The sequence below is a fragment of the Herpailurus yagouaroundi genome, unplaced genomic scaffold, assembly GCF_014898765.1.
Source record: "Herpailurus yagouaroundi ecotype Mexico unplaced genomic scaffold, PumYag 216, whole genome shotgun sequence".
In the NCBI taxonomy this organism is placed as follows: Eukaryota; Metazoa; Chordata; class Mammalia; order Carnivora; family Felidae; genus Herpailurus; species Herpailurus yagouaroundi.
In genome coordinates this window covers 5,453,402-5,466,371 of record NW_024412447.1, presented here as the reverse complement: position 1 = coordinate 5,466,371, position 12,970 = coordinate 5,453,402, and the positions used below count along the sequence as shown (strand labels likewise).

The 12,970-nt window shown below is 52.0% G+C and overlaps 1 protein-coding gene across 1 annotated transcript in view; it reads right to left on the bottom strand.

Annotated features, from left to right (window-relative positions):
* BRI3 (brain protein I3) overlaps positions 1 to 7,077 on the bottom strand; it is a 16,821-nt gene extending 9,744 nt beyond the window's left edge. Inside the window, 2 exon segments of the mRNA XM_040455876.1 lie at positions 6,938 to 7,016; positions 7,018 to 7,077. Coding sequence (XP_040311810.1) covers positions 6,938 to 7,016; positions 7,018 to 7,062 — 124 coding nt within the window. The 5' untranslated portion in view covers positions 7,063 to 7,077.
* Between the last annotated feature and the right edge of the window lie 5,893 nt (positions 7,078 to 12,970).

The window sequence follows — 12,970 nt, the reverse complement described above, 5'->3', positions numbered from 1 at the left end:
AAAAAAAAAAAAAAAAAAAAAAAAAAAAAAAAAAAAAAAAAGCGGGACCCGCTCCTCGCCGGCGGCAGCGGCAGCGGCGGTGGCTGCGGGGCTGGGCCCCTCTCGGAGGCGGGCGCCGCGGGCTTCCCCTCCGCGCCTCCCCCCGGCCAGTCACAAGACCCGGGTCACGTGGCGCAGCTCCCGGCGGGGGGTGCGACGCGGGGCGGGGCCGACGCGGCGTCTTAAAGGGGCCGCGCCCGCCCCGGGCCACCCGCTAGGCCGCCTGCAGCCTTGACCCAGCGCTCTGCCCTGCGCCGCTTCCGCGGCCCCCAGACCTCCCACCGCGAGGAGACTGCCTCCCGCACAGGGGGCTGGGGGGAGGTGCCGCACTTGGGTCGCGACTTTTATGGCCCGCGGACCCCGCCCCTTCCAGAGCCGGGGTCGGCCCCACCCATCTCCTAGCGGAGACCCCCGTGGTAGGCGGGAGATCCGATGGCCCGAGCCCACTCACCACGGGGAAGGGCAGGGACCCGGGGCGGCCTGGAGGAGGGTCCAGGATGGGCGAGTCCCCCGGCTGTTATCTATCCTGGGCAAAGGAGCGGGGGGGAGGGGCTCCGCGTTCCGAGTGACCCCGGATCTCAATCAGGGCCGCTGCCGGGGTCAATGGAAGCTCAAACCCCTGCGGGAAGAAGCAGGGCGCGCATCTCAACGTTGGCTGCTCGCGCTCGGCTGATGCTCATTCCCTCGATTTTCGTCTTGACAAATTAGATCATTTCTAGGAGTTGCAGCCACTGATTACAAATAACTCCCCATTTGGGGACAAAACCCTAGCTATTGAGCACCTCCTACGTGACAAGCACTGTTCCGGTTGTTCCTCGGTTTCACTCATCGGCACAGCAACCCGAGAGGTACTTATTAGCCCTGGTTTACGGGCCCGGGCCGGGGACAGAGGCTCAGACAAGGGGAGTGGCCTAAACTCGGCGCAAAGACCAACCACTCGATTGGGTTCCCTCAAAGAAGCATTTTCCCCGTCACCTGCTAATGCTTAATGGGTTTGTAAAAAACTTTAAAAATAAAGATCTGAATTTGTAGCTCCTCTAGGCCTTTCCAGGGCCTTCTGTAGCATTTGGTGTTTCCCAGCCTCTTTTACGTGGCCTGCAGTTTGATCCAGCGCGAGGACAAAGGACTGCTGAGACCCCAGCCTATTTTGAATTTCTCCGAAGAGACCATCTTCTCTGTCACAAGTGTGACTCCTCAAAGCCCATCCCCACCTTTTATCTCCTGAACCGGTCACCATCATCCCAGCATCCTGTGGGGCGGAACGAGGGATGGGTCTGGCTAGCATCCGGGGAGGGCCAGGTCAAGAAAAGAGACTGCAGAGGGGCCAGGGCTCTGGGGCCAGCAGAGGTCCTGGCCTGTGGGAGAAATGGCTCCACAGGACAAGAGCCCCCACCAGGGAAAAACAGGGGTGCATCCCCAACCTCATCGACCAGTGAAAGTGGGCTTAGGTCAAGCCTGCTAACACTCTGTCAGCTGTGCACACCCATATGGGGTCCCCCGTCCTTCCCCAACACCCAACGGTGCCAATGTAGTAGCAGGTAGCTGGTGAGGTCATTTCTCATTGGACTGCAAGTAAATCGGCAGATGTCCCTGGCAGATGTCCCTTCAATTTCCCCGGTTAATTCTCCCTTCCTCACGTGCCTTTGTTTGCTAATCAAACTCCACAAAATCCTTAGCCTCTGGCTCCCTTTTCCTCCAATAATTGATTCCTCCTCCCCCCCCACCCCCAGCTTGGAAATCCATATTCGTGAATGAGAGGATGTGGCTTGGGATTTCCCAACATTACTCTGGTAAACATTGCTCACAGACACAAAACAGGTCCTGCTCCTTAATTCTTGAGCAAGTTGAGTGTGACCTGTTATCCCACAGGCCACAAAAGGCCTGGGGGTGGGGGGAGGGGCAAAGATGACAGGCCAGGGACACACAGAAGGAGCAGTCTGGCAGGGAGCCAGCCAGTAAACTCACAATGGCAGTGCAGTGAGAGGGTTAGAGGGGCCCAAGAGCCCTGGGTGCCCCAAGAGTACGAGGGCAGAAGTCCCGTCTAGAATGCCAGCGCTGACTTGGCCCTAGGGACCAGGAAAGGTGTGAGAGAGGTCAAGAGCCCATTGAGCTTTGGTCACCTCCTGGATGGTTGTGGAACACTCGTGATGCTCAGGTTTCTGGCTCAGGCGACAGTATCGCCCGAACACGGATGTGAATCAGACAAAGCCGTCTGCAGGCTCGCACAGGCTGACTTGTGCACGCAAATCCCAAAGAAACACCAAACCAAAGAAAGGCGAGGCAGGAAAGTAACTATAAAGCATTAGCCTTGTGATAAAGATCTGAGACGAACGTAGTGGCTGACGGCCGATCACCCACTCCTCAAGTATTCATGGAGCACACACCCTGCCCAGGATGCCACAAAACTGGCAGCATCCTGCCTTGTGGGCTACACTCCAATGGGGTGGGGGCAGTGTTAGAAAATGGGGAGTGCCATGGGGGGGAAATGAGCAGGGTCAAGGCCACGGGGGTGAGATGCGCAAGGTGGCCCAGCGGTGTTTGGAGTGGGCACGTCCGGGAGGTGAGCAGAGCCCGGACGGGGGTCAGAGTTAGCTGTGGGACCAGAAGGACCAGCTTGGTGTGTTTGCTTGTGTTCTGGGCGGAAGGAAAGTAACAGCATGTGTATAAAGTAGGAAGAGGGAGGATGTGGGAGAAAGAGGGGGGGCGGCGGAAGGAGCTGGGGTCCAGTGCCCGGTAGATGGCGGCGCAGCCCCTGCTGGGATCCCAGAGTCACCCACAGGAACGGGAGAAGGTAGAGCGCGTGGGTGCCCGTGCAGGTGGACGAAGGCGGGTGCTGTCTTCTGCCTGCTTCTGTTTTCCGTATGACACAGGAAGGAAGGGCAGCAGTGAGACCGAGGATAGGGGAGGGGTGTTGGGGTTCCAGGAGAGAAGAGAAAGTAGGGAAGTCACTGAGGAGAACGGGTGTGCGGCCAGGCTACGGAATCAGGGTCTGACCGCAAGGCAGCGGAAGAGCTGACCGAGGTCAGAGATGCTGACTTCAAAGGGAGACCAGGAATAAACTATGTGACAAAAACCAGGTAAAAAGGCCCCAAACGGAGTCACTTGTGCTCAGCCCCATGTCAGCAAACCAAGACTTAACTACCTAGCCAAACTGCAGTTTCAACCCTTGGCAGGAGTGCAGTTTTAAACCAGTCAATCTGGAACATCCTGGTCGGCAGTAGTGAGGTGATCCACGTGGCAGAATCCTTTTATCCCCCAAAGGGGAGGTAACCCACTCCCTCCCTGCCTTTCCCCCTCTGCCTGTAAAAGTCTCCCATTTTGTGCAGGTTCTCCCGAGCTCCTTTTTTATTTTTTAATGTTTTTTAAAAATTGTAATGTTTAGCACGAGCAAGGGACGGGCAGAGAGAGAGGGAGACACAGAACCCGAAGCAGGCTCTGGGCTCCGAGCTGTCAGCACAGAGCCCGATGTGGGGCTCGAACCCACAAGCCATGAGATCATGACCTGAGCTGAAGTCGGACACTTAATCGACTGAGCCACCCGGGGGCCCTATTTCTTTAATGCTTTATTTTATTTTTGAGGGGGCAAAGAGGGGCAGAGAGAAAGGGGGACAGAGGATCTGAAGTGGGCTCTGTGCCAACAGCAGTGAGCTGGATGCGGGGCTCAAACTCACGAACTGTGAGATCATGACCTGAGCCGAGGTTGGTCGCTTAACCAACTGAGCCACGTGGGTGCCCCTCCCGAGCTCCCTTCTATGTGCCGGATGGGATGCTGCCCGACTCACAAGTCACAAAATAAAGTCAAATTGATCTTTACATATACTCAGGTTTTTGTTTTTTTTTTTTTCCTGAGAGAGAGAGAGAGAGAGAGAGAGAGAGAGAGAGTGTGTGTAAGCACATGGGGGAGGGGCAGAGAAAGAGAGAGAGGGAGGGAGGGAGAATCCCTAGCAGGCTCCACGTCCACGGCACAGCCCAATGTGGGGCTTGATCCCACCACCGTGAGATCATGACCTGAGCCGAAATCAAGAGTCGGATGCTTAACCGACCGAGCCACCCAGGAGCCCCACTTGGTTGAATTTTTAAACACCTACAATACAGTTGATATCTCAGTTCATCCTCGGGGCCATCCCATGAAGTAGACTTGGACAGCCCCCAACTGCTTGATGAGAAAACCAAGGCACAGAGAGGTCCCGTAACTTTTCCAAGGTCGCCAAGCCCACATCAGCACTCAGGCCACTAACAATCACTGTGCACAGCTCTCGTGCAAAGTGCACAAGAAAAGCCAGCAGCCGCTGATGTTAACACGAATACGTTCCTGTGCAAGAAGACTTGGAACGTCACTTCCTCTGTGCCCATCTTACAGATGGCTGAAATCCGGCACGTCCATGTGTGTACGTCAAAAAAACTTCTTTAGTATTGCCATTTCCATAAAAGTAACTGCTCACTTAACTGCTATGTGTACACGTCTTAACCAGGAGCGCTCTGCAGGGGACCCGGTCGGGCCGGGGAGGTGCCGCCGTCCTCCAGACCTTGACAGTCACCGAGGACTCTCCCCAGCTGTACCCAGAGGAAACCAAAACAAGGATCATGCCCTTTTTCGCAGACTTTGAAAAGTGCTGATAACCCATCACGTGAGTGTCTTGCACATTCAGGAAACTAGCATCTCACATGGCTGGGATTGTGGTATAAAAAAAAAAAAAGCAGCAAATATCATTTCAAAACCCAAGGCTGTAACCAATTACAAGTGCCTGGCTCAGAGAAGGCTCTCACCAAATATTTGCTAAATGTTTATCTTAGATAAACACTGAGTTTTAAGTTTTCTGGTAAGCCTGTGATAAGCCTTACAATTCTGGTAGGCAAATATTTCTAAATATTTTATAAATTAAGCACGTGTTTCTATGCAACACGGATGACAATTTCTTGCTGGGTCACACAGTAAATCTCATCATAAGTGACATGTATCCATAGATTTAAATCCATACTACACCCTTCCTTCTCTAAGAGGTGGCCCTCGCTCCATAGGCGGACCTGAGAGAACACATTCATACACTGAAACAGGAAATGTCTTTGGGTCAACATTTTCTAGCAATTCTCATAAGAACAAAGAGCAAATTCTGGAGAGCAGGTCTCTAGCTAAATAAATTTCCAAGTAGCTGTTCTCAATACCCCTGAAAAGCAGTTCAGTATTAATGGCTATAACTGATGGGCTAGACCAGTAACAGGAGAAAACTCAGAAGTCAGACCCATCTGTGGTGACCACATGCAAAACTGATTTAACGCCTTTTATCACCACCATGTTCAGAGTGCTTTTACAAACGGGTTTTTTTTTTAATGTTTATTTATTTTTGAGAGAGAGACAGAGACAGAGCATAAGTGGGGGAGAGGCAGAGAGAGAGGGAGACACAGAATCGGAAGCAGGCTCCAGGCTCCGAGCTGTCAGCACAGAGCCTGATGCGGGGCTCGAACCCACAAACCACAAGATCATGACCTCAGGTGAAGTCGGATGGTTAACTGACTAAGCCCCGCCCAGGTCTTCTTGGTTGGGGGTAGGGGAAAGTCCCAAGAAAACGGCAGCCAAGTTTGGATGTTGAGGGCGGCACACGAGGAAGTGGGCTGAGGCTGGAACAGCTAGTGCCCACCCAGATTTCCACACAGAGAACAGCTCTCAAGCCTAAACTGGTCACTTAGCCTTCGTAAGCCAGGCTTTCTTAGACTAAGACTTCAAGCATTCTTCCAGAACTATTACAATGGCTCCTCAGTGGGGGCCACGTTTACCTCATCACCTTCCACAATGATAGAATCCCCATTTCTCAACAGGACTCACAGGGAGAAACCCAACCTTTGTCACGTTGTTCTGTGCCGGGTGCTAGGTTGTGATTCATGTTACCCACATCAGGGCCACGATCCTCAGATTTTATTATCTCAGTTTACATATAAGGAAAGAGCCAATCTCTCCACTAAGTTGGGCCCACAGAAGGGGGGGGCGCCCCCCCGTGCGCCGGGATAGTGTCTTATCCCTGTATCTCCAGTGCCTGGAACAGTAGGTGCTCCATTAACTGTTGACCTTAAGGTCACTTGTCAAGATCATGTGCCCAGTAATGATTCAAACCAGATCCCCCCGCCTCCGGATCTGCACTCTGGCCCATAGGCCATGAAGTGCGTCCCCCTTCAGGCTAGGAATGGGTCTGGATCATTCCAGAAAGACATTCCTGGTTTTAAAAAGTCAAGAGTGCCCAGAACACAGGGAAGACGTCCATGAAGAAGATTCATGCCTTTTGGGATCTCACGCAGTGTGATTACAGGGCATCATTCAGGGAAAACAGTGTACCTCCCAGACTCTTCTACCCTCTCCCAGAGGTCAATCACAATTATTCAGATTTACAGAAGGGATTTCCCTTGGACATCTGTCACTGTTTAATTTGCGACAGTAAAGAGAAACCAAGGTAAGCTTGTTACCATTTACCAGAGCACTGAATTTATGACAACTGGGTATCTTCTTTGGCTGGGGGGAAGCAAATGGCCATTTCCAAGTGGAGATGACAGGCCACCTTGTTAGGTCGGGGGGACCTCCATAAGCTGCCCCAGCCGGTGAGTTTTACAGCCCCCTGCAGGGCCTCCGAGGGTTCTGGCCTCCCTTCTCTGTCCTTATTCTGTTTTGCCAGTGACACCCAGAGCTTGCTTCTCCTGCAGGTCACAGAGGAAAGCAGAAGGGACCAAGGCTTTGACATTGTGTCGGTAAGGAGCTCTGTGAAACCAGGAGGCCTGGGAGGGCTGAGTGGGCAGGGGTCCCCAAGGAGAGGGGCCACCTCTGCTGCAAAGACCCGCCCATCCTCATCCCCTCTCCTCCTCCAGCCCCTCCACCCTCTCCTCTGGCCAGCCCGCCCTGTCCAGTGGCCCCTACCTGCCGCTTGCACCGTGGTCATGGCTAGCTTCGGCGAGCTGCCCCTGGGCGTGGGGAGGGAACCTGAGGACGGAGCCGGAGACAGCCCCCTTGTGCTCCAGCAGAAGACAGGCAGTGGCTGACATGAAGCAGTCATGGAGAAGGCCACGGGGGAGGAGCCATCGTGGGGCAGGGAAGCCCGGGAGGAACCGCGTGGGGGACAGAATGCAGTCTCACAATCCTGCCCTGTTCCAAGATTCTCAGGTTCTGAGAATGGAGTCCCGCCATTAGGGAGAGGCTGGAGGTGCCACCCACCAGATTTTGCCTCTGGGAGGTAGGACGAAGCCCATCTAATACCACTGCCAAGGGCATCTTTGATCAAATCCGTGACTTAGGAGAGGTAGGAACTGTAGGGCTGGCCAGGTAAGGACCAAATGTGACAGACGCCAAAGACAAACGGCCAGGGTCCGGTTTTGTCCTGTGTCCTGCAAAGTGTCAGTAGGGACAGGTGGAGCAAGGATTGTAGCCATATCCATCTGGCAAGAGTGGCCCCCTTTAAATTCCAGGAACTGAGCGCCCTTCACATGAGACCGTCATTGCTTCCTTCCTGTGGGTTATTTTCCTGACTTTCCTTGGTCAAATTTCTTCTGGGGATCCAGTGTAGACCTAAGAGAAAGGGGGTGCCCGGGGGCTGTGCAAAAGCCGGTGTCGGGATCCAGAAAAGCAAGGGCTGGTGGGAGGAGCAGACAGGGTCCACTCCGCCCAGGGCACGTCCCGCCCATGCTATCAGCACTTCAGCTGGCCACTGCGGGTCAGAGGTCATAATGGGCGTGTGACATGCGGACCAGCTCCTCGCTGCTGGCCACATACCACATCGCCTAAAGAATCCTTTTTCCAATCTGAGCTCTAATCTGAAGTTCACATCACTAGAGTGAGCAAAACTGGATATTGTAGAATAATTTTTGGCCTTTGGCACTTTCTATAATGCAACCTTTGGTCTTCTCTGGTGTCAGAGAAGCCGCCTGCGGAACAGACACGTCCCCTTCCTGTACGCCTATGTATACGAACAAGGACCTACAGCCTGTCCTTTTTATAAAAACAAAAACCCCCAGCCTGAGATGTAATTGTGAGGTCTTTCTTTTAAAGGCTACATAACCTGGGGCATCTGGGTGGCCTGGTCGGTTAAGCATCCGATTCTTGATTTTGGCTCAGGTCATGATATCACGGTTGGTGAGCTCGAGCCCCACATCAGGCTCTGCACAGACAGAGTGCAGTGTGGAGCCTGCATGGATTCTCTCTCTCCCTCTCTCTTTCCTTCTCTCTCTGCCCCTCCCCTGCTCACTCTCTGTCTACACACACACACAAAGGCTACACAACCTTCTTGTCCAGCTCATGGTTACTGGTCCTGGCCTCTGTCACCTGGAAGCCTCCCTAGGGTGTCCCGGCCTCTACTGCCTCTGCACCCCTCATACCAAGCACAGAAGAATCACCCTTGGGAGCCACTGTGCTCAGCAGCATGTAATAGCTCCCCTTGCTTAAAACCTTCAATGGCTCCCCACCACCTGCAGCATAAAACCCCAGCTCTTCGGTGTATCGTCCGAGACCTCATGGCCCTGTGGGAAGCACTCCCCACATGGGGTCTTTCCTCCCTCCTCCGAGCCCCCACTTCACCCATTTGGCATGTTTTCCTGGGAACCTGAGCTGACTGGTATTGTTTCCTATGGGTCGTCCCATAGGATCAGGGAGGCAGGGCGCTCTCCTGCGGTTTTCTGATTGAGCACACAGGCTCCGGGCGGTCAAGCGGTCCGGATTCTAGGCCTCCATTTCCTTGACCTACTAACTAGGAGCCCACCTATGACTCAGCTTCCTCACCTGTAAAATGGGGTAATAATGACTTCATCAGGTTTTTGTGAGAGGTGACTGAGGCGGCGTGCGGCACCGGGGGAGCGTCCAGCAGCAGAATGTGGCCACTGGCCCTGAGCACCAGGTGCTACCCGGGACCCTGCATGGGCATCTGCACATCAAGCACTGACATCAGGTGAAGAAAAGGACAGTCCCTCTGCCCCCACAGGCATCACATGGAGGGCTTAGGGCGAATCTCATCATCCCTTCCCTTCCCACTAGTTACACGCATATGTGATTCACTAGGGTTGACTTTTCCCTCTCGTGGACACTCAATGTTTTGTTGTGCAATTTGCTTTTTTCACTTGGAGATCTTTGCATCTCCACGGAGATGCCCGTGATTGATCTCCATCCTCTTACTACAAGAGAATAAACGTCCCTGTGTGTTGGAAGGCCAGGCTCCACACTCAGATTCCGGAACCTAGATCCCTTCCCTTGTTGACGAGGTTCCTGTCCCAGAGCGCCTGGCACGAGACGACACCCACACCCCCTGTACTTTTAATGCTCAAATTTAAGCTCTTATGAATGAAATTTTACAAATCTTTCTCTTTTTTTCTATATCTAAAAAGCAATTACAAGGGTGCCTGGATGGCTCGGTTGGTTAAGCGTCTCTTATCTCCACTCAGGTCATGATCTCATGGTTCAGGAGTTCGAGCCCCACATCGGGCTCTAGGCTGGCAGCGTAGAGCCTGCTTGGGATTCTCTCTCTCTCTCTCTCTCTCTCTCTCTCTCTGCCCCTCCCCTACTTGCACGCGCGTGCTCTCTTTCAAAATAAATAAAAAATAAACCTTTAAAAAATCAATAAATAATAAATTTCAAATTTATATTTGAATTTCAATTTCAAAACAAATAAAAAATCAATATCATCTTCATGATTTCCTTTATTTTAAAAAAAATATATCATTCTAGGGTTACAGCTATATTTATTTTGATATCTTACCAGGGTTAAAGGCCCCAGAGAAAAACAATTCCATCTCAAACCAGCTGAGTTAAGGCATTTTGGTTACAGATGGATTCTTGTCGAGGGCTGGAACTAGGCCATCAGCTAAAGTTGCTTTACAGAAATGTCATTTGTTGTGTTGGCCAGATTCAGATAACCCACACCCTTCACATGGGTTTTAGTCCTTTGTAACCTTATGCCTCCCCTAAAACAATGCATTTTTATTTTATTTTTAATTATTATTTTTTTAGAGAGAATCTTATGCTCAGAGCAAAGCCCAATGCGAGGCTTGATCCCATGACCCTTGGGATCATGACCTGAGCCAAAATCAAAAATTAAGAGTCAGATGCTCAACTGACTAAGCCACCCAGGGCCCCCCCCCCACTTTTTTTAAATTTTATTTTTAGAGAGAGTGTGAGTAGGAGAGGGAGAGGGAGAGGGAGAGGGAGAGGGAGAGGGAGAGGGAGAGAATCCCAAGCAGGTTATCAGCAGCCAGCACAGAGCCCGATGTGGGGCTCGAACCAATGAACTGCGAGATCATGACCTGAGCCAAAATCAAGAGTCAGACACTCAACTGACTGAGCCGCCCACACGCCCCAAAACAATGCATTCTTAAAGTCTTGCTGGGTGGTATCCCAAAACCCACCTTTGGCTTTTTATGATTCATTAAGCTAATCCTGTCACTACAAAATAGTGACTTCATCTGTTAGCATTATTAACAATTTACGTTTGCCTTATTTGCATCGTATTAAAATTAGCAAGGCCCCTAGAAATTTTACTGTCCAGAAATGAAGGATCAAATCCTCACGTGATGTCTTCAGGGCACTCGGGTGATGGATTACCTCCCCAGGAGCACTCTGCGAAGCCTGCTCACTGCCAGCTTTTGTGAGCGAGCTCTGGGGCACGCACCTGCCCTTTCTTGCGAATAGTCACCAGCACCAATGTTTCCTGCTTTTTCTGGGGCTTTGTTCCTCGGTCCCCAGCATTTACCTGTTTCTACTTACACTGACAGAAACGAGTACCAAGGGTTGCTTTATAATCAGGGGGAAAACAACACACATATATATGTAATGTTAAGAATCTCCTACTGTACTCGTGTGCTATGCTACACGACAAAGCACCACAGATTTAGCCGCTTAAAACAACACACATTTATCATCTCACGGTGTCCTGGTCAGGAGCTCGGGACGGGCTCAGCCAGGTCTTCTGCTCAGGGTCTCACAAGCCCACAACCAAGGTGTCACCAGGCTGTATCCTCCCCTCAAAGTTGAGGGGAAGAATTCATTGCCCGGCCCACTCAAACTGTTAGCTAGATTCATTTCCTTGCAGATGGTGACTGAGGACCCCAACTTCTTCTTTATTTTTTAATGTTCATTTACTTTTGGGCGAGAGAGACAAGACACAAGAAGGGGAGGGGCAGAGACACACAGAATCCAAAGCAGGCTCCAGGCTCTGAACTGTCAGCACAGAGCCCAACCCGGGACTTGAACTCACGAACCCTGAGATCATACCTGAGCTGGAGTCGGATGCTTAACCTGCTGAGCCACCCAGGCGCCCCTGAGAGACCCGGCTTCTTGCTGGCTGTTGGCCGCCCTCAGACCCTAAAGGCTGCCTGAGGTCCGCTGGCACGCGGCCCTCCCCAGAGGTCATTCACAACATGGCTGTTTGCATCTGCAAGGGCAGCAGGAGAGAGTTTCTAGCCTCAGAAAAGACCAAGTCCCTCTTAAAAAGGCTTTTATCTAATTAACCCAAGCTCACTCAGGATAATCTCCTTTCCAATTCACTCAAAATCAACTGACTCGGGACTTTAATCCCATCTGCCAATCCCCACATCTACAAGGTATCCTACTAGCCAGAAGAGTCACAGGCCAGCCCACATTCAAGGTGGTGGGGGGGGGGGAACGGGGGACTCTAGAGGGGGCAGAGGTCAGACGGCCACTCTGGGGTCTGTCTGCCACACCTACTTAATGAAAGCAGTGGACGTGAGACAGAATCGATCACCGGTCTGCTGCACTTACAACCCTCGCCTCATGGTAACCTTCCAGAGGTGTTTCATCGCAGGCGCCTGGCCGCTCCGTAACCCCAAAGGCCCTCTCCTCCTAGGCTCCCCCAGCTCACTGTTACTCAGCCTCACGTCTCCCTGGGCTCCGGCCACCCTGCCTCCCTGCTGGTCCTGAGTTGTTGCACTTGACGTTCCCACCGTGCGATGGACTCACGTCCTCACTCCTTTCCTCAGGACTCTAAGATGCCTCCCCAGGAGAGAAGTCCGAAAACTGCTGAGAGGCAGTAGAGAGCAGGGATGAAGAACACAGGCCCTGGGGCCAAGTGCCTGAGGGGTGAATCCCCACTGGCTCTGGGCAGTGTGACCTCCCCAGGCCTCAGGGTCATGCTTGGTCACGGAAAGACAGAGCTCTGGGCCCTTACAGCGGCCTGTCTCAGGCACACAACTGTCCACCTCACTCCTTTCCACCCGGGCTGAGACGTCACGCACGGTTTCAGGGCCAGCTTGCCTTCCTTTTTGGCTGTCCAGAGGCCCTGGTCCGGGATCCTGCCCTGCTCCGGTCTCTTCCCTGGTCCTTTGTGGTTTCTGGAGAAATCTCCCTTTATAAAATTGTTCTTGATTTCATTTCAGGAGACATACTAGGTGCCTTATGGAGGCCCCTCCATACCTAAATCAAATTCATTCTCGTTCTCTCTCATTTCTCCAAATCACTTCCACTACCTGCCCCACCCCCAACCACTCTCCAGCATGTACTGAGCACTTACAATGCCTGAAGAACTATGCCAGGCAGCGAAGGAGCTTGTCAAACAACCCAAAGTTCACACTCTAAAGCTTCGTTTAACTGACGATCTTCATCTTTTAGGAATAAAGAGTGACAATAACTGCAAAATATAAACTGGGAAGAGATCATAGATCACTTCACCCTTAAAACATATACTTGAAAATACAATAGGGGACCAGAGAGAGGAATTCAGGAATTCTGTATTAAGGATCTTACATTAAAGGCAGCAGTAACATACAGCTGATGTTTTACAAGATTAGACTACAGGTTCTTTAGAGCAGGAGCCTAGAGTATTTCTTTTTTAAAAAAAGTTTTAAATGTTTATTTATTTCTTAGAGAGAGAGCATGAGCAGGGGAGGGGCAGAGAGAGACGGAGACACAGAATCTGAAGCAGGCTCCAGGCTCCGAGCTGTCAGCACAGAGCCCGAT